This window comes from Haliotis asinina, chromosome 16 (assembly GCF_037392515.1).
Source record: "Haliotis asinina isolate JCU_RB_2024 chromosome 16, JCU_Hal_asi_v2, whole genome shotgun sequence".
Lineage (NCBI taxonomy): Eukaryota > Metazoa > Mollusca > Gastropoda > Lepetellida > Haliotidae > Haliotis > Haliotis asinina.
The window spans coordinates 35,936,651-35,963,474 of record NC_090295.1 but is presented as its reverse complement, the minus strand read 5'-3'; the positions used below and the strand labels follow the sequence as shown (position 1 = coordinate 35,963,474).

Here is a 26,824-nt window from a genome sequence, read left to right as displayed (position 1 = left end):
CCTGTTCAACTCTTGAGTTTATGTACTCGCAAAGATGTATAGATTTGTATCGTGTATGCAATATCCGTCACTAGTGGATGCTGATGTATAGTCACCCTGATAGACAGATCCAGTGTAACTGAATGAAATATCTCCACCTTTTCTGCCACCTAATTCGTCCATGCGGATTCCAAACGTATGTCACCAAGACGAACATTCTCAAAACAGACACATTTTGTCTCTTCAAAAATAATTTATTTTTTAATAAATTAAGTCTACATTCACAACTAAAGTAAATACATGTATATGCTGAACTACCGATTCAAACATACCACCTTAGCAGTCGTCACTCTTTGCATTCACTTATCTTACATTAAATCATACGGACCAAGAGCGTAACCTTGTTAAACTCCATTTACAACAAAATACAATTCACTGACCCTCATGGTATAGTTGGCAAAATTATTAAATAGTTGAAATTCTTGACTGGCTTCCAAAAAGGAGTAGCTCTTAGCAAGGATGTTTAAACTTTCAAACTCGTTGGAACTGTCACATCTTATTATGCAAAATATGAATTTTGAGTATGAAAATATAAGTTTTGGTACAAGATACGCTTTAACGTCATACACACACAGGGCATACGTCACACTGCATAAGAAAAATGTATGCATAAAATCATGAAATGAGTGCATATGATTTGGGATAGTGGGGGTGATGCGCGCGCAGCACAGTGAGCATGACGTCACTACCATTCCTGCGGTGAGATGGATCGGGGCGAAATAAACGTTTCAAGTGTCACGTGACAGATACAAAAGCCGGTCTTGAACTTACTTGCCTCAGACAAGACAGACCACTAATAGAAAATTACCAGGAAATATCAGCGTTTAGCAGTACAGCACTTTGTTCAGCAACATCGGTCTTCACATTCACACACATAATAAACTTATTACTAATCTAGAGCTCTAACATTAGATATAAATAAATTACACACATCAGCTCACTACATTCTCTCCCATAAAGAATGAAATTGACATGTCTCACATGGTTTCACAAAGCTTCACCACTCGCACGCGCTGATCTCTCAAACATATGGCAAGTTGATGCGAATGGCGAATCTTATATATCTTCATCCAATGAGATACTCGTAGTTCTCAGCTGTCAACCAGTTATAAATAGCTCAAGTAAATGATATCAGAGATGCAAATGAAATTGCACGTGGTCCTAAAATGCTGCAATTGAGTGAAAAATAATAAATTATGAAATGGATGGACAGTTTGCTTTCGAAGCAGTCTCTCAAGTGACCAAATGTCACGTGACAGGGAATGTACTCATAATGAAGTATAAATTACGATGACATCATCACTTTTGAGTCCACAGCATTTATCTCCCTTTTTAGATGTTCTGCAACATCTCCTTCAGTAAAACTTCCATGTCCATTTTTTGCGTAATGTGACGGCAAAAAAGATTTTCAATCATTTTGCTATTCTGTCCATAGAGGGATGGCAAACACAACAAGAGACGAGAGTAGTGCATGACGTCATCAGGTCGCGTGACTCGCACGTGCTGTTGCAGCATCTGTTGAACTGTCAGATTCAACTGGTCCACAACCTCAGATCGGTCAAGCCCAATATATCCTGCAAATAGAAGGAGAGGGTCAGAAATGTTTTACAATAAAAAAACAAATTTGCAAGTTAATTATTATCGAAAATCGAAAATAGACACATAATTCTGAATCCCCGTCCTACGCCTACCCGACAAGTCTGATGATATATGTTAAGGAAGGGAGTTGGGATACTAAACCTATTAAGACACAGCTACACAAAGTAGCGCGGAACGTTAGCCCATCAGTTTATCGGAAAGTTTGTGCGAGGCTGATATAAAGGCATCAGACAATCAATGCAATCTCGTGTGTGAAACGCAGTTCATTCATAATTCACCCATGACCTAGTAAACGTCGCTATTAGTACTCCGACAATCCGTACTTTTACCAGACTTCCAGCTGGCTATATATAAGCCCTGTCGGGCACATTTCCACAGATCTCGGTCGCGATGATGTAAAATTTTGGTTCGAGGATGAATCATCTCTATTTCAAGAGCAAGCAACTAAAAAGAGAAAGCGAACTTCACCGCGGAACGATTATTTATTTGCCCGTTTTGTGGGATGGTGTCTTAAAGTTGCCATGCTATTTACTCTCGCTTTGGCGTTCGAGGAAAGCTTTGGAGGAGCGCGTGCAGGTCAACATCCCTCCGCCGAGTTGCCCAAAATAGCCGGCCGCTGAGAACCAGTCAACACACATCCAGGCAAGCAAGCTTCTTTGTTTACTAGGAAGAGAAGACTGTGGGGTTGACAATGTAGGTCATGGGCTAAATGGCTTTTAAGACGGAAATACTGAGGTTTTTATTCGACATAATAGGCTTACTAATCTCACGGAGTGAAAATTCCTGCGAACAGGATTTGCATTTCCGGGAGATTTACAGCAAATAGTCTCCTTATTGACCGCGTCGTCCTTAAAATACTGCGCGGGTATTAATGAATCCGGGCTTGCCCATTCAATCCATTGCCCTAGCCAAAAATACATTTAAGAACCCAACAAGTGACTATTGATCACCAAGCGACCACCGAAGCTCAAATGTGCTGCGATCCACTCTCCTTCCCTCTGATCGATCAGCCCAACATCAGCAGACGGCGAGGCTCGCGCCTGACCGACAAACACCGAATCGTAACCCACTTCCCGCTTCGGAGAGGTCACCTCGCGCGTGACCTTTGCACGAGCAGCGGTCATCTGAGTCCGCGGCAAGACCTGGCCAATGAACCCTACCGCCTTTGTCCGTCTCAACTGACCACAGATGAAACCTCAGCTAATGCGGTCACCGGTCACCAGATCTAACCTTTCACCTAACTAGGCTACAGTTTGCTTTGTCCAAAGCGCGTGGACATCTGTCGTTAAGAGCTTCAGGAAAGCCCCTTTCTCCCCTAGTTTTCTTCTGTTTCAAGTTAAAATTACCCAGGTGATACCATTTGTCAAACTCTTAACATACAAGGAAATTTTAACTTGTGATTACAAAAAACAAACAAACTTATTTTCACATTATCCTACGCATTGTGTGATAACAGGTCACTAGGAAGAACCCGATGATCTTTCTACAAAATTTCCTCCCTGAAACACTTCAAGGAAATATGAACAAATGTAACAACCGGACATTAACCTACCTGCATTGAACAGCACGAGCATTCTGAGGAAAGCGTATTCCTTTCCTTCGACATTCATGTGTTGGCACTTCCGGATAAAGGTCTGGATTCCCTCAACTGCTTTCATGGTGGGTTCATCGGAAGCCGGACTGTCGGCCAGTTCCGCATCGGTCATGTTGATGATTGGGGTGACAGCGAACTGGAAGTTGCTCTCAGCCATGTACAAGAGAAGCAGACGACTCCATGAATTAAGAATGAGCGTAACTTTGTCATTGTGGGAGAGGTTGAGAAACTCGGGAATAGACTTAGCAAAGTTGACAACTTTGAGGAGCCAGTCGGACACCCTAGAACACACAGGGAACATGTTTTTCTTTGCTAGTGTGACCCTTGTGGATCCTGATACAGGCTGTCGAGAGTAATAGTCACATGGAGATTCACAATTCCTGGGTACTGCTTCTTGGGAAGATTTGCCAACACTCAACAAGTTCCTCAGCAGGGAAAACTCTCCCTGTGAACTACTTTGAGAATCATCAGACGAATAGTCCGTGTGAGGGTTGGGACTCCTTTTACAGGATAGATCCATGGGTTCTGTCTGGAGTTGTTGAACTGAGGAGCACCTTTGGCTTGTGAGATGAGAATACGCTGCAGGGACCTCCCCCATAAGAACAGACTGAAGAGTCCTCCCCTGGGTGGGGACAGGTGGGCTGTAGGACTTGGCGGGTTGTTCTGGGGTAGGGGTCCGAGAAGGGGATGCGTCATAAGAGTAACACGTGTATATGTCTTTGGGAGACACATACAATCTCTGCATATGACCCTGGTGATGAATCATTGAAGTCTGATGGGGGTACAGCGGCTCCGGTTGGTATAAAACCTCCATGGTTTTATAATCAGATCTGAAAATAAATATCAAAATTAATACAAATATTCAAATCAAACGAAATCTTAAAACAGACACTAAATTCCAAATGTAAAAAAAAATCAACAATTAAATCAAAATGAGAAATAAAAAAATAATCGCTAACACCAGTTGCAATGAAATACCAAAGCACAAGAATCCAAGTTCTATTCACCTAAGTATGGTATATCTCTATAGTGAGGCAGTGCGCGCTCGCTATGTAGGTCCGCTCCGGAGAAAGGAATGCTTCGACTGTTTGTTGTTGTTGATAGAGGCGGTTATATATAGCGGCAGCGGACGACCTCTCCCGCACTGACTGACTGGCCGAAAGCGCACGAGCCTCGAGAGTACACATTACGTCACGACTGTATGAATCGACTGGCAACCTCTATCAACAACGGCAGTCGTGTATGCATGATTTCGACTCGCCCTAACGCTTAACGACATTCGCCTGCTCTTTTGTTAACTTGTTGCTGGAAAGGAATAGTTGATGGACGTGTGGCTTTTTTCCCGGCGTGTGATGATGAAGTCTCACGAATAGTAAATATAATAATACATCATTTTTTTTGGGTTTGTTTGGTGTTTTTAATTCATCGGTCCCTAATAACTACCCAATGAACATATTTGTGTTCAGTTTGTACTCTTAATAACCATAAAGAGATATTGTACTAATAACACAAAAAACCACAAATATCTGAATCCTTAGAAATTGTCAATATTAGACTGTGATTAAAAAATAAAGTAAAAAATGAGACCCTACATTGTAACTTTGGACTTGACTAGTCAATCAAAGTGAGATTCGATACAAACTTTTAAATTTTTTTTCTTGACAAACTGAATATTCCAAACGTTAACATTTACGCGAATTATGCAGAAAAGGAGTCATTTAGAAATGGATAAGAAAATACAAGAACCGCACAAAGACCGGGTGTGGCATTTACACGCTTACACGAAACTGAGTCATAATTCTCTAACTGGGACAAAGAATCAGCGTAATTTAAATTTAATTATATTTCACAAAAATAAAAAAAAAATAATCCCAATAAAATCAAATTCAACATACCAATAGTAATATGGTCCAATAATTCCGTAGACGAAGGTCCGAGAGTGGTTCACAGTGATAAGCTTATAACCAGCGCGCACTGACACCGTGCTCAGCCAACGACAGACAAAGCTCTTATGAGTCCTCCCCTCGCCGTACTCGGAAAGCCGTGCGTAGAAATATGTATGCAAAGTACAATCGCCCTCCTCGCTATTACGTACGAGGATTCGACCTTGACTTTTTTACTTCCTTCAAGCGGGTCAGTTCTGCTGTGTGTCACTACGGATGACTGTTTCCAGCAAACAATAAGGCAGGAGACTGTTTTCCTTACGAACGGTTCATATTCTGTGAAGAAATTCACTTCGTGTGGTCTGGTTTTATTAAATGCGTCAGTGTTTTTACCCCGAAATATGGGTCAATGAAATTGTCAGCCATTGGGAAAGCATAGAGTAAGGGGCGGAGCTTGCTAAATATAGCTCGTGACGTCAGTGGCCTTGGATTGTCAAACAAACACACGTGTGGAAATGACCTATTTACCATCTCGCCCGAGAGAAGTTTCTGTCTAGCTGCTGTTCATTTTCGAGGAATATCCTTATTTTGTTATCTAAATACATTGACATTCACACCAAAATCTCAAGCAAGTGACAATGAAGTATGTGAAAATAAGTATATGACCCAGTAAAATATCAATAGACATTCCAGTTGGGTTAAATATAGGCGCACCTTGCTGACCGAACAAAGAAAGCTTTGTTTCACAAAACCTCCGTAAATGTTAAATGATTGGGGGATTTTGTTTTAAATTCACCGAAAAAAATACGCCCTTTGTTATGAACTTGCACAATGACCTGACGGGGCCACAGTGAACGAAAACTCCCAGTCAATGACCTCTACGGCTATGTGCCGCTCGACGGGAACCAATTAGGGCGACACCTAGCGAGTCTGGGAAAGCGACAGTCAAAGGGAGAAAACTCTTCCGAGACAGAATTACGCGTAGTTCAAACAATTCCAAACAATGGTTTATTTGTCTCCCACTGAATGTTGACGTCGATTGCAATAAGTGAAAACATCATATTTTATTTGCACACAATATGTTTTATAACATATTTTATCAGCAAACTTTTCAAAAGCATTAATTCATATTTGCAAATGAGCTATTGAGATGACAAAGCTCGATATATGGTAATGAGACAATGGATAGCTAAGCTTTCACGAGTTACCTCCCTCCACTTAAAATCTTTCTCATCAAAATATCGATTCACCCTAGCAAAATATTTACAATATTCATCACAGAAATATACGGAAATATCATCACGTCTTATTTATGTACGTTTTAATTCTATGTTGTTGATGTTTAAGGCAATGTTTGTTACGAACTGTTTCTGATGACGCCATTTTGTATGAATGTCTGACTTATTGTATCCGCATTTGGTATCGTGTAGCGAACGTATCCAAAAAATAAAATAATAATAATAATAATTAATATCATAACCAAATGCAACAAGAGAGTTTGTGTTGTATACAGCGGTGATGCATATATCAGTATACAGGTATGTAGATAACATAGATACCAGCTTTGTATACATCGCAGTAGGCTTGGAGATAGGTAATATTTTTCTTTGCATTTTTAACTGTAACTAAAAAAGTGTTAAGCATGTACACATTTCATTATTTTACAGCTTCACATATTTCACAGGCAAGGCCCTGCCGGACTTACAGCAGTCAATGAAGCAGCTGGTTTAGTCAGGATGCACCGCTTCTAAGTGAGAATCATCCGAACACTGACAGGGATTCTGATACAAGGGAGATAACCAGTGACCACCTACTCGGACCTGCGCATCATCTCCAAAACGTGTGCGTGCGTGCGTGTGTGCGCGCGCGCGCGTGAGAGCGAGCCCGCGGGCGTGTATGCATTTATTTTATTTTTTACTTATTTATTTTTGTATTTGGTTTGTTTCTTTTTGTCTTTTTTTTGTGGTTATCTGTTTTGAGTGCTTTTTGTTTTAGGGGCTTCATTAACACAAATACGGCCTGGTGTGGTTTTTGTTTCCCTTTTGTTTCGTCTACGGATTTTGTTTTGTGTTGAGTGCGTAGAATGAAATAAACAAGAAAGTTCTAAATCAACTTGATCAAAAGAATGTAATTATAGTATTGTACACAATTCATATTGATACCGAGAGTGAATTGTTTTTAAAAATATTATAGTCGTCGACGAAATGAAAAGTTTTCAAGTTTTTTCCATATTTCATGTCACAAGGGAAAATACAAAATTTCATTTTATTTCATTTATCGGGTTCACATCAAAACTATAATTGTTATCTCCCCCGTAAATAAATAATATCGACATCTTCGTTTAGTGACGATGCTTTTTTTGGTAAAGATCATCAAAACCAATAAGAAAACAACAATGATATATATAAATATGTTTGTTTCAGTCGATGACGCCAGAAAGCTGTATTTATGGGCCTACGCTTTAAAGCACCCGCAGTAGGCTTTAATGAACGCAACGAAAGAAGGGAGGTTGTCAAATATATATATCACTGGATGAGATCATCGTATTACTTGATAAGAACTACATGTATAAACTTACCGTCGTAACGTTTGATATACTAGTATATATATATATATAATGCATACAATGGGTTTATATTTCCCGGGTTCGATTCCCCACATAGGTACAAGGTTTGGAACCCATTCCTGGTATCCCCCGCCGTGATAAAAATAATAAAATAATACTGATTCACATTATGCCTGTAGTCTAGAGGACAGACCGTTTGCCTTGGGCGCAAGAGGTAGAGAGTTCGATCCTCGGCCTTGTCACACCGAGGGACGTTAATAGATGGTACTTGTTGTTTCCCTGCCTTGACATCGCGATTTAGGGGACGAGGACTGGAGTAAGTAGTCTAGAGGCAGGAAGCTCTAGCACACCGAAGCTCCGTGTTATTACCCGTTATCCCCAACCATGCATCAATGAGGGTCTCTGGAGCTTCTCTTCAATTTAATTTAATGATGGACCCGTGAAGATTCGCACTAAAACTGGTCTTCAGTAACTTGTGAGAGGTGACCAACGGGATTGGGTGTTCCAGCTTGCTAACTTGGTTGGCACATATTATCGTATTGCCGTGCTGTTGATCACAGGATTGTCTGGTCCAGACTCGCTTATTTACAGACCACCACCACATAGGTGGAAGGTTTCTTTCTGTGTGCGGTGTAAAACAACAACCAACACTTGAAAATGGAGTTCTCTGTATCCGTGAAAATTATATGTATTTCAGAGACTCGACTAGTACACACACACGTACACGTACACGTACGCACACTGCGCACGCACGTAACTATATGTGCGGTAGCGTAAAACGCGATGACGAATCTTTCACTTCAACTCTCTGTCTATAACACACTATTCCTCTCTGTTAAATCCAACTTGTGATCAAAATGACAAATTCAAGACGAACCCGACTAAAATACACAACAACGACATTCTGCTCTGTCTACGGGGATAATTAAAACCATCCAAGCCCCCATTACAACGAGGCCACAATCCACTGTTATGGCAATCTTCATCGCATTGATAGACCATACTGCCATGTGTTGTGAGCCGGGACGCAAATAATCTCTCTAATTACTGTCTACTGTCTACTCGCGCGACAAGACAGTGGACACTTCTAAGATCAAATTGGCACTGGAGGTACTCTACCCTTTATCTAAATGTAAAATCAGTGTGTTTAATTTGACCTATCCGACTACAGAACGACCCCCTCTACTATTTCCTAATAAGGCAATCTATTTCCATGTATCCCCCTTATCAGCTGAGTCAGATGGTGATTACCCACAGACGAACTTCAATTACAGGATACACTAATTCTTTATTCCGATCAGCCATATTAATCTGAAGCGTAATTTTGTTTCAAAATGTTTGCAATTTTACTCATGTTCAAAATGCGTCATAGTAAGTCCGACCAAGGCTGGGGTCTGTGGGATACTAGTCGTTAGAGCGTTCGCTCATCAAGTCAATATCACGGGTTCTATTCCATAGTGGGTACAATATCTGAACTTATACTGAGTGAGTTTAGTTTTACGCCTCACTCAGCAATATTCCAGCTATATGGCTTCGGTCTGTAAATAATCGAGTCTGGACCAGACAATCCAGTGTCCAACAACATGAGCATCGATCTGCACAATTGGGAACTGATGACATGTGTCAATCAAGTCAGCGAGTCTGACCACCCGATCCCGTTAGTCGCCTCTTACGACAAGCATAGTCGCATTTTATGGCAAGCATGGGTTGCTGAAGGCCTCTACTACCCCGGGACCTTCACGGGTCGCTAACGCTTTAACCACAAGGCTACCCCACCGCTGCTGAGAGAGATGAAGAAAGTAAGTATGTAAACTGCGTCTGTTTGAGATAAGATAAGGTAAGGTCATCCCAACAGACTTCACATTGCACAGTCCGTTAGAGTAAAGGTAGGCGTAGGTAAACATTAAGAGTTTTAATGATAAATTCTAATGCATGACAAATAAGAGACTGGACGCTTTATAAGTCTTTAGCTTATAAAGTTTGTAGCAGTATGATTGTGTTGTGTTAGTCCAATCAGACCTCATCAGGGTCGGTGGGTTAGCCCAGTGGTCAAAGCGTTCGCTCTTCACGCCGAAGACGCTTATTCTCTGCATATATAATTTTGATTGTAACTAATATGTCAGTTTAAATTCAGAAGGAGCCCAAGGAAGACTAGAGATGAAACTGGTGAAATCTAGACTTGCGTTATTTAGGGCTTTAGCATTGCAGTGTGTGCTAGGCTGTAGGGGAAATAATGTGGTGCAGGAACTGTGAGACAGACAAGGGAAATCTAGACTTGATTCATTTAGGGCTTTAGCATTGTGGTGACGCCTAGGGTGTAGGGGAAATAATGTGGTGCAGGAACTGTGAGACAGACAAGGGAAATCTAGACTTGATTCATTTAGGGCTTTAGCATTGTGGTGACGCCTAGGGTGTAGGGGAAATAATGTGGTGCAGGAACTGTGAGACAGACAAGGGAAATCTAGACTTGATTCATTTAGGGCTTTAGCATTGCAGTGTGTGCTAGGCTCCTAGGGGAAATAATGTGGTTCAGTTTCTGTGAGGCAGACTTGGAAAATCTAGACTTGCTTCATTTAGGCTTTTAGCATTGCAGTGAGGCCTAGGGTGTAGGGGAAATAATGTGGTTCAGGGACTGAGGCTGCCTATTGCATTCATTGTGCCTTTCTTGAACTTTGTTTCTCAAACAAGCGTGCACAACTGGTCATGCCCATGTGACTCAACCTACCTTCTACTATGGTGGAATAACAACAAAGTCTTCATATACTGTACGTTGCTTCACGCGATGTTCAAATCATGTTGCGGCGGAAAACAATATGTTCCAGCTTCATCCAGTGTAGCATTGAGGGGATCGAACAAAGGCTGAGGGAAAAGTACAATGCTTCATCCATTGTCCTTTCTACAAAGCCGTAATCTTTCAGACACTGCAAATCTATTTTGCTTACTTACAATGAGAGCGTTTAAGGTTTCGGGTTTTTTCACTAATTTTGTTGTTTAACGCCGCAGTAATTCTTCAGTTATATGGGGGTGGTTTGTAAATAATCGAGTCTGCACCAGACAATCCATTGATCAACATCAAGAGCATCCAAGTCAACGAGTCCCGCCCGATCCCATAGTCGCCTCTCATAAACATTGGTCGCTGAAGATAACGCCAATCTTTATCTACATGGGCAGTAAAACTGAAGCAACTGAAAGTCATTTTACAAACTGATAAAGAACTTATGGATTACTGAAAAACACTTTTAACAGAATTTTTTAAGAAATGTAAATAATCCGTAGGTTAGTGTGGTGTTCCCTGACTATAAACAAATCGAACAGTTCCTTAAACACAAACAGTATACATTTATTAAATTGAACTGATAGAATATCAGGCCGTTGTTCTCAAAACTAGCGTGCTTTAACATTCGAAATTAACATTGAAACCAAAGGTAAATGTCACGTGTTCTTAATGTTAACAATATGGAGCCAATAGAAAATGTCTGCTGACGTAAAATGCTGGGAGAGGGAAGTTGACCGTGATCACTTCAAATTTCAGGTCGTGATTTACGTATTATTTTGGTCGCGGTGAGTCTGTCATAATGCATTTTATGTTTGTCTTTGCCCTGCTTCAGAACATCACTCGTCGGAAATAACAGCAGTTCAATGTCACAGATATCGCCCGACTAATCTGAAGATTCAGCATACATACTGAACGATGTACTGTCACAAAACAGCGCCCTGAACGAGATTTTATCAAGATTTTCTGTATCGATCGATTGTCGCACGTGTCTGACTCAAAGCGGGCCCACGTACAGAATAGAAAAATATCAAGGTCAAGGTTAGAAAGGCACGTGCGACATTGAGAGACACGTGTCACCAGTGGGAATACTTTGTTTTCAGTGATGGGTATAAATAGGGCCATTTATGGATACAAATATACAAAGTACCCAAATGGGGCAACCCTTTACCAATGAGTGTTATTCAAAGTCTAATGTGAGAGCGGTGTGAGACGAAGTCACTGCTATTGAGGCTAGTTCACATTGTCAGTGATGTGTGTGGCTATATCTGTATGTTTAGGGCGTGTTTTTCGCGGTTTATGATGTTATAAATACGTGAATTTGATAAAGATTCTTTAAAATAAAGTAATGGAGTTATGCAGATGTGTATATGATCTCTGAGTCATGTCTCAGTCATAAGTGTCACTATGTGAACGCCACGATGTCTCCGGGACAAAACATATTAACTCACTCACTCACTCACTCACTCACTCACTCACTCTGTGACCCGTGAAGGTCCGGGGAAGAATATGCCTCCAGCAACCCATGTTTGCCATTTAAAAAAGGGCGACTATGCCTAACCCACCGACCCTGATGAGATCTGATTGGACTAACACAACACAATCATACTGCTACAAGCTTTATAAGCTAAAGACCCGTGAAGGTCCTGGGGTAGAAGAGGCCTTCAGCAACCCATGCTTACGACAAAAGGCGACTATGCTTGTCGTAAGAGGCGACTAACAGGATCGCTGACTCGCTGACTTGGTTGACACATGTCATCAGTTCCCAAATGCACAGATCGATGCTCGTGATATTGATCCTTGGATTGTCTGTTCCACACTCGATTATTTACAGACCGCCCTCATATATCTGGAATATTGCTGCGTGCGGCGTAAACCTCAACTCATTCACTCGCTCACTCACTCACTCACTCACTCACTCTGTGATACCCGCGAAGACTAGTCAGAACTGGTCTTCAGCACACTTTGGTGAGTGAGTTTAGTTTCACGCCGCAATATTCCAGCTATATGGCGGCAGTCTGTAAATAATCGAGTCTGGACCAGACAATCCAGTGATCAACAACATGAGCATCGATCTGTGCAATTGGGAACCGATGACATATGTCAACCAAGTCAGCAAGTCTGACCACCCGATCCCGTTAGTCGTCTCTTACGACAAGCTTAGTCGCCTTTTATGGCAAGCGTGAGTTGCTGAAGGCCTGTTCTACCCCGGTACCTTCACTGGTCCACACTTTGGTTGTCGTAAGAGGCGACTAACGGGATCGGGTGGTCAGACTCGGTGACTTGGTTGATGCATGTACAGCATTGATCGCTGTCTCTGGCCCAGAGACGATTATTTACGGTCCGTCGCCATAAAGCTGGAATATTGCTGATTGTGGCGTTAAACAACAAACAAATTCGACTGTTTACAGACAGGCTGCAGAACTATCTAAGCAATAGACAAAACAGGCGATCCAGCGTTCATCGATGTCGGAATACGTTCTGTTGCTGGCACAGACATGTGACTTGCCATGTAGGGGTGTTCTTCGACAGTCTCTCTCTCTCTCTCTCTCTCTCTCTCTCTCTCTCTCTCTCTCTCTCTCTCTCTCTCTCTCTCTCTCTCTCTCTCTCTCTCTCTCTCTCTCTCTCTCTCTTGCATTGCAGAGAGGGCTTGGCAGTAGGGAAAATATGTGGCTCGGGGACTGTGACACGGACTTATAAAGCGTCCAGTCTCTTATTTGTCATGCATTAGAATTTATCATTAAAACTCTTAATGTTTACCTACGCCTACCTTTACTCTAACGGACTGTGCAATGTGAAGTCTGTTGGGATGACCTTACCTTATCTTATCTCAAACAGACGCAATTTACATACTTACTTTCTTCATCTCTCTCAGCAGCGGTGGGGTAGCCTTGTGGTTAAAGCGTTAGCGACCCGTGAAAGTCCCGGGGTAGAATAGGCCTTCAGCAACCCATGCTTGCCATAAAAGGCGACTCAGCTTGTCGTAAGAGGCGACTAACGGGATCGGGTGGTCAGGCTCGCTGACTTGGTTTACACATGTCATCGGTTCCCAATTGTGCAGATCGATGCTCATGTTGTTGATCACTGGATTGTCTGGTCCAGACTCGATTATTTACATACCGCCGCTATATAGCTGGAATATTGCACTCACTCACTCACTTAAAGCGTTAGCTCGTCACGCTGAAGACTCAGGTTCGATTCCCCACATGAGTACAATGTGCGCAACCCATTTCTGGTGTCTCCCGTCGTGATATTGCTGAAATATTGCTAAAGGTGGCGTAAAACTAAACGCACACACTTATCTGGCACAAGAGCGAACATACAATAAACAATCCTTCATGACATTATTCAAACGAATACTTGCCCTTTTGAAGATTTCTTCAGGGACTGCCACTGATTTGTAAATCTATTATCTGTATACCAAATACCACTGAAACGACACCGACCATAAGTCATTTAACATTACTTCAGAACAATACCCTTTCGCCAGACGACACAGCGATATTCGTCACGCGCCAGTCTCGTGAAGCAGACGAAAACACCAAGCGGGGTCCTGATTTGGGCGGGAAATAAACAAGGCCGTCGAACAGACGATGGAATGTCACGCGACCCAGGTAATTGGGTCAGTGGGACGGTGGTGCGACGAACCATCTGGCGCGGAACGGGCAAAGTCATTCAACGACCGCGACTCGCCTTCAACAGATCACACTCCATGTTGTCAACTGCCTTAGTTTCGGAAGAATGTGCATTCCTCCCTTAATTCAGTGATGATACCGTCGGCGAATGCGTCTGGAGCAGACCGCCCCGTTGGCGCTTGCAGTTGTATCAAGGCGGATGTGTAAATCAAGCGTAATTGAATTACAGACATGTTGCATTAATATTGCTTATCCTTTGCAAAACTTGCTATCTAAACGAATAAAGAGATACGATAATTTTCAGAGGGAAGGAACATAATTATTTTTAAATGTTCTGTTCGTATTTGTAAGAAACGAGCCCAGTAGTGTCTTTTTTAGTGTTTTGTAAACGAAATATATAGGGATATTATGTATAAAGCCTTTCAAATAACCTCCAGGAAAAGGTCAAATTCTACCTTTTTCCTGTATGTGGACAAAAGTAATTTCTTTTCTTAAGAAAATGGCCAGCCATGCAAGGTGCTCCCGCCCCTATATCCCTAAATCCATAACAAAATATATCATTACAAAAACAACGGGACGTTCTCTCAGTTCCTTTCTTTAAGTGAAAAACAGATGCATGCTTCAGTTACAATCCCTAGCATTGTGAAGTATGAAGGTGGTCTGGAAATAGGCTGGTTCAGACAAGGCATACCCGTGATTTAAATGATGTTTTAATTCAATTAAGTTGTTTTCTAAGTAATTTGCTTTGTAAGTGTTGATGGACAGGATGAAACCGAGTACTAGCCCGGTTGATACCACCTCCACGGAAGCTAGACAATGTTTCCCCAGTTCTGTAAATGGAAGACGCGCGAAGGCCACCTCCATGAAACACGGTTGCATCATGCATCGGTGACCTTTCTGTTTTTGTAGAGCAAAATACATTTCGTAATACACATTCAGGGTTGGATACCAATAAGACTTCCCTTTATAATGGATAGCATATGCGAGACATGTCGGAGAGGTAGATTCCCAAACCGGCATGGGGCCGAAGGAGTACTGCATCACCTTTATGTGGTACTTCAAGGTCAGGGTGACTGGTTATGACGATGACCTAGTAATAAGTATGGGTACGTGCATACTTTGACCGGCGACATCATGACTGATTTAACTTTGAGTGAGTTAGTGAGTGAGTTTAGTTTTTCACCGTACTCAGCAATATTTCAGCTATATGGCGGCGGTCTGTAAATAGTAGAGTCTGGACCAGACAATCCGGTTACCAACAACATGAGCATAGATCTGCGCAATTGGGAACTGATGACATGTGTCAACTAAGTCAGCGAACCTGACCACCCGATCCCGATAGTCGACCTCTTACGACAAGCTGAGTCGCCTTTTATGGCAAGTATAGGTTGCTGAAGGCATATTCTACCCCGGGACCTTCACGGGTCGATTTAACTTTTAAAGCTTACGAGGTTTGAAATGTTTGAAAGTTTACGAGGTTTTGAAATTCAGTGAAATGGAGTAAACCGTAATTGTGACATTGTTGCGTCATGTTGAGGTATATTGCGGTCTTTCAAGTGCGCTTTAGCCTCGCCACCAGGATGCAAGAGGATGGTTTGCCTGGTTAGTTGGTTTGTGGATAGATGGTTGGTTGGTTGGTTGGTTGGTTGGTTGGTTGGTTGGATGGATGGTTTCGCTGACTGGATGGGTTTGTTGGTTGGTTGGATTGGATAGTTGGTTGGTTTGGCTGGGATTGTTGGTTGGTTGGCTGGGATGGGTGCTTTCGTAATTGGTTGGGTTGGTTTGATAGCTGTGCTGGTTGGGTGGTTGGTTGGCTGGGTTTGTCGGTTGTTGGTTGGATGATTGGATGGATCGTTAGTTGGTTGGTTTCGCTGACTGGATTTAAGGTACGGTGGGTTGAATTGGCCGGGATTGTTGTTTTGTTGGCTGGGATGGGTGGTTGCCTGGTTGGGTTTGTTGGTTGGTTCGCTGGGACGAGTGGTTGAATTGGTTAGGTTGGTTGGATGGCTGTGCTGGTTGGTTGGTTGTGTGTATGTGTATTCACAATTTGACAAAATAAAAATAGTAGAGTAGCACATAAAACAGTTGCAATAGATGGCTGGGTGGGGGTGGGGGGAAGGGGTGAGTGTGGTGGTGGTGGTGGTGTGTGTGTGAGTGTGTGTGTGTAAGTAAGTAAGTGTGTGTGGGTGTGTGTGTGTGTGGAAGTAAAACCTTAAATGTATGTAAACGAATGAACATAATGAATTCATGATTATGGTAGCATGACTATGTTCGTCTCTCTTAAAATTTGGCAAAGCTAACAGTCAGTAACATTGTGTGTCTGAAACAAGTCTGGTCCACCAGGAGCTCAGTTTCAGTTTATATAGGTTTTTTCTTAACTCTCAATACTAAGCGTTAGTCTAAATTACCATCCTCGTTAGACGGAACGACTTTACTCCCTCACCAGCTCTCTTCGCAAATGAATGATATCCTCCACAAAACAAGAAAACATTCAGTGATCATCAGCGGGGCATCTTCTCGGGATTAGTGTGTGGCTATGGTTGAGTGAGTAAGTTTAGTTTTACGCCGCCCTCAGCAGTATTGCAGCTATATGGTCTGCGCAGTTCGGAACCGATGACGTGTCAACCAAGTCTGCGAGTCTGGCCACCCATAATGGATATCATGTATGCTTAAAGTAAATTGCGATTGGTAGTTGGTGTACAATTACTATGGATTCCAATCCACGTTCACAGGCGTTCTGGGACGCCCAGAGTATCTCAGACGACGGTCAGTGAAATACGAAAGAGTATGTTTACACCTCAAGGGTAGAACACTTCTCGAGCTTCAATTAACCCACTTTTAAAACACAATGAGGGGCACTCGCCTCACATGTCTCGACACGATATGCAGACTTGAATTTAAACAGCACAACAAACTGTGCTGTCCTTGCATGACATTACATTTTACTGAGTGTTCGTATTGTCAAGGTTATGGGCAACATGTTGATAAACGCATTACAGAACATAAATAATACCGCTAACTGGGTCAGTACAGGGAAGGTAGCCCTGACCTACTTACTCCAGAACGTGGGAGGAGAGGGGGGAGAAGCCAGAAATACAAGCCCGCGTTCCACAGATATAGTTCTGTTGAGAGATGCTGGGCGGAATCTACATGAAAACACGCACGAACACGGGTCCTCTACGCCCTAACTTTCAAATGTTCCCGTTTAGTGGCGCATGCGCATATACCGTGTGCTGGTGGTCACATGTGTGGCTTACGCAGACGTGGTTCCGTCTTGGACTCTGTAACCATGACCATATCTGTGTTTGGGTGTGTCGTATCTTAATTTCTTTGCAAGACTCGGTGTATTTGTCATGGGTGTCTGTCATGATTATGTTAACGTGACTGTTTGTTTCCCTTTATGTTTCCCGAAGCTAACTGTTAGTAGGATTGTGTGTGTCGCTCTGTGCATGTGTCTGTGTGTCTGACTGACTGACTGGTTTGACGTGCGAAATAGTTACTGACCCGCTAGCTGGTAGCTAGTAAAAATCCAATCGGTCCAAAAACCTCCACAGTCAGTGTCAAGGGTGGCTAGTATATTTTCATTGGATCAAGAATACCACTCTCTTCGACTTGTTAAGTCATACACTTTCAAATCATGCAAAATTTTTGCCTGATAAATTATGCTATTTTTACCTTTTCTAACCTTTTGCTTGTTTTTAGATTCACATTTTGGGGTAGTGAATTACTTTGTGGGCTAGTAACTTTCTTATATAGGTAGCACGACTGGCTAGTAATCTTTGGAAACTATTTCTCACGCTAGAAATTTTAGCCATGACTGTTCGTTTGTTGCTCTGTATGTATGACGCATCTCAATGTTAGAATGGCTGAGTGTCTGTTCCACTAACGCTTAGTTTCTGAATATATAATTTTGACACTGACAAATGTAATACACCGATCTACACTGAAAAGAAGCCGAATTAATTTGTGAGATTCTGAAGAGGGAAATATATTGTGGTTCAAGGACTGTGAGATAGACTACCTGCCTGTGTCTGTATCCATTTGTCTGTCTGTCTTTACGTATCTCGCTGTCAACACGGCCATGTGTGTCTGTCTATCCGTCGGTCAGTCCGCCTGTCTGTTGGTGTGACGTATCTCACTTTCAACAGGACCCTTAGTGTCTGTATATCGATCTGTCCGTCTGTGTGTCTTTAGGCGTGACGTGTCGTTTGGTGTGATATAGAGACACGACAAATGATGAAGGTCAAAGTACGCACGGATACCTGACAGAAATGCAAGTCATTTTAGGGACTGGCCCTAGATCCAGGTCCCGTTACATCAGGTATGTGAGCGAGTACGTCTTTGGCAAATGTCCAGCAGCATCGCTGTGACATACACTTTCTCACAACGAGCCTAACACGTTGTTGACAGGCGAACCCGGAGCATGACCCGGCATGACCCGGCCAGTCCCTGACCTTCCCAACCGAACTATTGTATAAACGGATGTAAATTTGTACGTGTGTCCCAGCTGTGAGCACCATACATTGTTGTGCGTACATCGTATATCTATTGCCTTAAATATACCTTACTGATCCAGCGTTCAATATCAGGATGTCGTTCAAAATACACGTTGTTTAAAAATAATGCTACTTCGTGGGATGGAAACTATTTTTAATCTCCTTATGACGTCAATCGTGCTACCTTTTTTCGGAAGCGGTTTATCATAAGAAAATACAGTTTGTTCCCACAGTGCTTATAATGGATTCTATTTCTTGTAATTGATTTCTCATCGGACGGAATACTCTCTGTTGTTGGCACGGACACGTGAGTTGCCTTGTAGGTGTGTGCTGCTTCACACGGGATGTGTGTAGGAAATGTGGGGATACAGAATATTTCAATCAGTAAACCAAAGCTGAAGTATTTGACAAATTTCCGAAAGTCGATAGTAAACCTTTAATTGAGTTTTCTTGGACAGACACATTCTCTAACGGGATCGGGTGGTCAGACACGGTGACTTATTTGATGCATGTAATTGCACTGCATAGATCGCTGCAGTGTCTGGCCCACAGACGATTATTTACGGACCGCCGCCATAAAGCTGGAATATTGCTGATTGTGGCGTTAAACAACAAACAAAAAAATTGGACTATTTACAGACAGACTGCAAAACTATCTAAGCAATAGACAAAGCGGGCGATCTAGCGTTCAGTATCATGGTGTCGTTCAAACTACATATTGTTTGAAAATATGCCACCACGTAGGATGGAACGTATTTTTTATCTCCTCATGACGTCAATCATGCTATCTTTTTTTTCGGAAGTGGTTTATTATAAGAAAATACAGTTTGTTCTCATAACGCGTAAAGGATTCCATTTATCTTTTGTAATTGATTTATATGAATCTAACCATGGAACCAACAAAAATAGTTTATTTTCTCATCGGACGGCATATGTTCCGCTGCTGGCACAGACACGTGACTTGTCATGTAGGGGTGTGTTGCTTCCGGATGTGTGCAGGACATGTGGGGATAGCAAACCTTTCATTGAGTCTTCTTGGCCTACACCCCCCCCCCCACCCACACACACACACACACACACACACACCCTCTCTCTCTCTCTCTCTCTCTCTCTCTCTCTCTATTTCTAAAAGCGGCGTAAAACCGTACTCACTCGCTCATGCTACAGGCATGAGATCAGTCCGCTGTAGTCTGTCGTACAGACCTTGAAGTAAATATATCCAAGGAAGCCCACGCAAGTCTAGAAAACGTGGCAAGTCTAGATTTCCATAGCTTTGAAAATGAAGAAAGTCTCAGGGCTCTATTTTATTAAATTATTTTCTTTCATTATGAACGTTTTTTCGGTAAAATATGTTCATTTCAGAGACTAGCTGTTAGTCCTAGTCCGCTGCTTCACTCTGTGACGGCTAGTTGGACGTTCATAGTTCAACCAATAGTGACACTCGTGACAGTAGCAACAGAAGCATTCTTGAGGCCATTTAATGACACTGCTGATTGTAGCTCTACACTAGGTCAACATTTAGGGCATGTCAGATCTCCAGATATCGTTATCTTATGTAAGGGTAATGGGTTTATTACAAATGGTAGTTTATGAATTACCAAATGACAACTTAACCTACGCGTGTGAACAAACGGATCAATATATTTCAAGTATGATACAGTGTTTTAATAACTGCGACGCAGTTTTAGAATGAATAATTTATTAATATTGACATGTTCCATTACTTCCCACCTGGCCTAAATTAGATGTGGGTGGTTATGTCGCTCATTTCCAGTGTATGCCACGTTGTCGAATGCGCAGCCTCCGAATAAATAAGAGTTTGGCAGTAGTAGGTGAGTGAGTTTAGTTTTACGGCACCCTCAGCAATATTCTAGCTATATGGTAAATAATCGAGTCTTGACCAGACATTCCAGTGATAAACAGAATGAGTAGCATTGTGAAGAATTGGGATACGATGACATGTGTCATCCAAGTCAGCCAGCCTGGTTCCCTGGGTCTGATGCGCCTGCGCTAACGTTCCGACTCCGTGTCGGAGCGTTAGCGCAGGCGCATCAGACCCAGGGAACCAGGCTGCCAAGTCAGCGAGCCCGACCACCGATCTCGTTAGTCTCCTCTTTCGATGAGAGTCGGTTACTGAAGATCAATGCTAACCCGCAACTTCACGGTTTGATAAAAACAAATATTCCCATTTAAACCGAGAAGTGAGATGGAAGATACTCAACCTACGGACATCTTGACTTGCTTCAAATCGAGCTCTATTATTGCAGGGTGGGATGGGCAATAGGGAAAATAATGTGGTTCAGGGACTATGAGACAGTCTATTAGCCATTGTTAAAGCCTTTGGAATTTTTATCATAGTGTAATTGGAAATTTGAAGCAGGATGTGTTGTGTATGACGGAAAAGGTCAAAATATCGTTCACAATGACAAGCATAACGTTTCAACTATTTTTAATAAAAAAATATTTTTAAATATCCTGTATAGAATGAGAACACTTTTTTATGAATATACAACGTCCGTATTCTGTCAAGGCGACGTTTCGACATAAATTCTACTGTCGTTGTCAGGCAAGGATAATTGAAATCGTCGTGTCATTTGTCATAGAAAATATATTATAAGGTGTATGCTTGAGTCGATGGTTATGCGGTCTGGTGTACACGTTTTTCTAGCAGTGTTACGCGAGACAGTACGACAGGTTACCGAATTACGAGATATTCTTGTATTATGGCGGCTGAAAGCAACATGTTTCAGCTTCACCCAGTGCAGCATTGAGCATCGAACACAGGCTGAGTGACAAGTCCAATGCTTCATCCACTGTCCTTTCTACAAAGTTAGGTCTTCTTCGATTCCGGACGAGACAGTAAAGTGATCGAAAGCATGAGCATCGATCTACGCATGATGGGAAAAGTATTCATGCAGACGTTGTATTTAGTTTGATATTCTGTACATTGAAAAAAAACGTATTTTTGGTTCAGCTATTTTCCCCCTAATAAGTCAGTTGGTTGATTTACGTCTGACAGAAGACATAATTTGTCTCAGTTACAAAACCCAGTCTTTCAGCGCGTAATATCACGAGCGAGTCGTGCACGTATTTCACCCGGATGTACTATATATAGAATATGTAATTCGCCGGAATATTTCACGGAATCCAGTGAGTCATGTGAACCTCCAGCTGTACAGGGAGGCCTTGACCCGACCTTGCTGGCTGACAATTGGATTTCCGAGAAATATTCCCCTAATACCTACTCCCCTATCGACTACGTACAAAGTCCAAGCTCGTGCAGTACATGTTAGATATGGTTTAAAACAGGTGCGTTGAGAGTGCACCTTGCCTTGGACTTTGGTCAATCGCTGACGTAAGAGGGTCATAAAAAGCCGGGCTTATCAACTCAACCCACGTCTGGATCCAAAGTCTGATTGCTAGAATATTTTGTTCTACTTGAGAGCACTCGGTATAATCAGCAGCAAGCTGAGCGGCAGGCCAATGGTGAACGTAACCTATCGCTTGGTACTTGAGTTACGACGGTTGGTTGGACTCACTTATGCTTATTTGTCTCTGAGGTTAACGGAGTGGTGTTCGTCAGGTCAAATATTCGGGTTCAGTTCCCCACATTCCCCATTTTCTGGTGCGACAGCACTGATGTAACTGGAAAATTGCAAAAAGCGGCGTTAAGCTATACTCACTCACTTAACTGTGTGCATTGATGATCACGCAGTAGTTGTAGCAGCAGTGTGCGAAATAGACACTAGTCCGTTAGCCCGTGACCAGTAAACATCCAGCAGGGCCAGAAAACCTCAACAGTTACTGGCCCGACTACGTTAATTCTGTATATATGTCATCTCTCCGACCTTTAAAGGTATAATACACGGTTAAATCATACAAGACTGTGGCTGGATAAAAATGTTCATCTTAAAAGCAGCTTATTGATGAAACCTGTGTCATGTCGACACTGTTTTATTTTCATCTTCCATCTTTTGCTTAGTTTTTGCATTCAAAATTTAAGCTAGTAAAATATTTTTTGGGCTAGTAACTTTCAGGAAGAGTAGGCCTATTCTCGAAACGTTCCTTGCCCTGAGAATTCTTAACTTTGATCGTAGTCTATGTGTTAGGAATGGGTTTAAGAAGTTCGTAGGGTAACGAACGTTTCGAGAATAGCTAGCCAGCTTTTCAAAGTTTGGAAGCAGCAGCAGTGAGTGAGTGAGTGAGTGAGTGAGTGAGTGAGTGAGTGAGTGAGTGAGTGAGTGAGTGGGTGGGTGGGTGAGTGTGTGAGTGAGTGAGTGAGTGAGTGAGTGGGTGGGTTGAGTGAGTGAGTGAGTTTAGTTTACTTTTACAGCGCACTCACCAATAGCATGAGCATCGATCTGCACGATTGGGAACTTATAGGGTGTCAACCAAATCAGCGAGCCTGACCACCCGATGCCGTTAGTCGTTTCTTTAGTCTAGTAGTAGTAGTAGTAGTAGTAGTAGTAGTAGTAGTAGTAGTAGTAGTAGTAGTAGTAGTAGTAGAGATGGGTGTGACATTGCTGGTTGTAGTTACGGGTAGAGCAGTGTCGTCTCTTTAGTTGTTGTTGATGTGATGTCAAAATAAACATTGTTGTTGCTGCTGTTTTTTGTACTAAGGCTGTCGATCACATCTGAAACGAACATGTCTCGACGAATAAGCTTTGTGTCACGACCAGTGACCATGCCGTGTCGCGTGACTAAATATGGGTCACATCCAAGGTTGTGAAACAGCGCCTTGTGCTTTCCAGGTCGGGTATACAATGACAGCCGAGGGGGCGCACGCAAAACGACTTACTGATACACAATGAGTATTAACTCAGCCTTGACCTTATGTTGAAACTGCGAAGGTGCTCTTTTAAAGTGCGCGATGGGTTCAGTCATCGGTTATGGCATTTCACGCGCCCATTCGCGAATGTTGTGATCAACACGCCACACCCCAGGACGGTTTTTTCTTAAGCGGTACGTTGGGACGAAACCGAAACGATGAGATCTTTATCTTCTATAGAACAGATGTTTATCTTTAATGTGTCTTCTCTTTTAAATGGATTGTTGACTGAATTCGAATTTGAATGGTATATTAAGCAGTGCGAATGTTCACGGGAATTTTCAGCCACAGTCACATCGTAATCACGTGGCCGATGCGTGCTGGTAACATTTGTGTTTGCCTTTTATGAAATTTATATGGGAAGTTATGGTTTAAGAGCAAACGATGGCCTATTAAAAGATACGTTTGTAAATTACTTCAATATTTTACTGAGGAAAGATATGTTAGTATTTCGTTTGTTGTTGTTTTTTGTTGTTGTTGTTGTCTTTTTTAGTTTCAATATACGTCAGGTGCTAGTTTTGTCTTCATTCCAAAATAACGGCTTAATAACAAGGAAGAAGTGAGAAGAGTTGAGGCTAACGTCCAACAAGTGGGCCGCGGCAGAAACTGTTAAAGCCGCTTGGTATAAGGGAGGTAACTCTTGTCCCTGAAATGTGTTCCTGTCTGTCCCGAAGACACAATCACTATTGTCAGTCTGTTTCACAATTGCTGGATTTAACACGAGGTATTAATGCTCTAAACTGCCATTCCAATAATGGTTTAGGCAATTTCAGTTAAAACAGGACCTTGACAGATCTAGCTTGGTGATGTACAAATATCACTTGCTGTCAAGTTACATAACCTTTTAGTATTGAGAAAGTTGTTGAGGTACATATCTCATACGTGTATATAAATTATAGAAGTTTTGATAGATATTCTGAGATATTATTCTCTTTCAGTCTAAGTGTATTTTTGGTATTTTGTAAATCCTTCAATAGTCCCCCGGGCATTCTCAATAGTGCTAGGATCTAGGCAGTGTTTTGGGACGTTTTCATGCTGGAAAATCAAATTATCTTCATAGAGTGAAGGGTCCTTTGGAAGGCCAGTGACCATTATGTCAACATATCGTTCCTCCGTCAATTTTTCAGTGGAAATACACAAGAGTGTTACTCCACGTGATGATATTCCATATAACATGTTACATCTCGGGTAACGTTTTATGGCATTTCCTGTCCACATTTCCACACAGTTCGGTAAAAGCCAGACAAAATCTTCATGAGAAGGGACAACATTATCCTAGTCTTGATTTTCGTGAGCCCTACACCAGTTTTAACGTCTTTCTTGTTCACCTTTCATCAGTAGTGAAGGACTTCCGTGTGTTGTTTTCGTTTTGGGTTTTGTTTTGTTTTGTTTTTGTTTTGTTTTCCGTTTGTTTTGTTTGCGCCCTGAACATGCTGACGAGCGTGGATTTGCGCACTATTGCGTTTATTGTCTAATGGTTTCATTACATAGCCGAGGTCTTCCTCTATTAATCATCTCATTTCTGATATTCTCAACGCTTTTCCCCATCTCACAATCTGACCAAGTCGCCGGCGATCTGTATGTAGTACAGAACTTGCTTGGCCTCCCTGTCCCTGCCGTGTGCTCAATCGCAACTGCTGTCTGAATATTCATCGAAGTTCTGTAAACTGTAGACAGAGGAATGTCATGTCTATCAGGTAACTCTTTTCGCATTCGTTACATGCCTTTCAAAACAACCTACAGCCAGATTCCTTTCTCTTCGTCTGTCTGCCATGTCAACGATGGAAGCCGTCTGCTACATAAGGGGAGATAACTCTTGACATAATAGGGTTCTATTCTGGTTCCTGGGCTTCTCATAGGTTTGTTACATAGACTTATGAGAGGCCCGAGAATCAGGATGGTTGGGTTTATTCTCAAGCCTACAGGCGTTGCCTCCAATATTGAGGACCTGAATGCATAAAGTAAAACCTGTCTTACATTTCTATCACCAGTAAAGATTTTTTTCAGTACCTCTTGTAAAGCACACACACACACACACACACACACACACACACACACACACACACACACACACACACACACACACATATGTGTGTGTGTGAGTGTGTGTGTGTGTGTACACACACACATATATATATATATATATATGTGTGTGAGTGTGTGTGTGTGTGTGTGTGTGTGTGTGTGTATGGCGTGGATTTTATATATATTTAATCTACGCCATCACACTGCTGCAGTTGACTTGAGCTGTCAGAACAAGTGAGTGAGTTCTAGCAATACGCTGCTCGTAGCACAATATCCCAGCAATATCATGGGCAGGGGGCACCAGAAATGGGCTTCACACATCGTATCCATGTGGGGAATCGAACCCTGGTCTTCTACCTGACGAGAAAACGCTATAACCACTAGGCTACCCCACTGTCCCGTGAACCGTCACTGGACAACAGTAAAAGTGAAAAATGATCAGATACCATCTTCGAGTGTCATTGGCCGTTAAATGTTGCATTTAATAGGCACTCTACTTTAGGTTACCTCACGTCCAATCAAAAACGCTGATGGTAGCGTCGATGATGATGATGATGATAATGATGATAATGATGATGATGATGATGATGATGATGATGATGATGATGATGATGATGATGATGCAAATTAAGATAAAAATACTGCAGAGCGGGTTCGGATGATCCTGACACAGTTAGGCTGGTAATTATATGCCTCATGGTCAGCTCAAGGTATTTATATTTGGTGTTGTAGACCTGACACCATGGCCCCTTTATGTTTGCTACCATGGACCCTTTGATGTTGTTACCGAGGATCCAGTATTTTGTCACAATGGAACCTGTCTTTTGTCTCAAAGGATTTTGAATCACCATGGACCATTTAGGTTTGGTTGGTTGGTTGTTTAACGCCACACTCGAGCAATATCCCAGCTATATGTCGGCGCTCTCTAAATCCTCAGCCTGGACCAAACAATCCAGTGATCAACAGCACGAGCATAGATTTGCGCAATTGGAATATAGTGGCATGTATTAATAACGTCTGCAAACCCGACCACCCTATCCTGTTAGTCACCTCTTACGACCAGCATGGGTTAGTGAAGGCCAGTTCTAACATGGATATTCACGGGTAAGCCCTTTACGATGTTAATAATAACGAACAGTGTTTGTTGTCATCACGGACACCGTATGTTGTCACAATGGCCACGGATCGTGGTCACTGCGTTCTATTCCATGTCGCCACTGGCATCTTGGCCCTTGTAAGTTGTCATTTGTAATAGCTGCTATAGAGGATATGTCTAACAAATACAACCTGCCGTATTTCCTCCAATAAGCACCCGACGCTTATTGAAATATATAGAGATTCTCAAGTATTTTAGTTGAAAAGTCCATTGTGAATACGTGACACAAT

At 42.2% G+C, this 26,824-nt stretch overlaps 2 protein-coding genes across 3 annotated transcripts in view; one reads left to right on the top strand and one right to left on the bottom strand.

The window, feature by feature from the left end:
* The window catches only part of LOC137267557 (COP9 signalosome complex subunit 7b-like), a 519,024-nt gene that overhangs the window by 456,347 nt on the left and 35,853 nt on the right, over nt 1-26,824 (top strand). The window lies entirely within an intron of this gene.
* LOC137268967 (COUP transcription factor 2-like) lies at nt 213-5,494 on the bottom strand. 2 transcript variants are annotated; one of them, XM_067803592.1, is made up of 3 exons: nt 5,128-5,494; nt 3,191-4,062; nt 213-1,613 (listed from the first exon to the last, which is right to left on the bottom strand). In XM_067803592.1, the coding sequence occupies exons 2-3, from the start codon at nt 4,044-4,046 to the stop codon at nt 1,372-1,374; spliced, it is 1,098 nt and encodes a 365-aa protein (XP_067659693.1). In that variant the 5' UTR covers nt 4,047-4,062; nt 5,128-5,494; the 3' UTR covers nt 213-1,371. The 2 variants fall into 2 exon arrangements, with proteins under 2 accessions (XP_067659693.1, XP_067659692.1); XM_067803591.1 differs by lacking the exon at nt 5,128-5,494 and adding an exon at nt 4,240-4,476.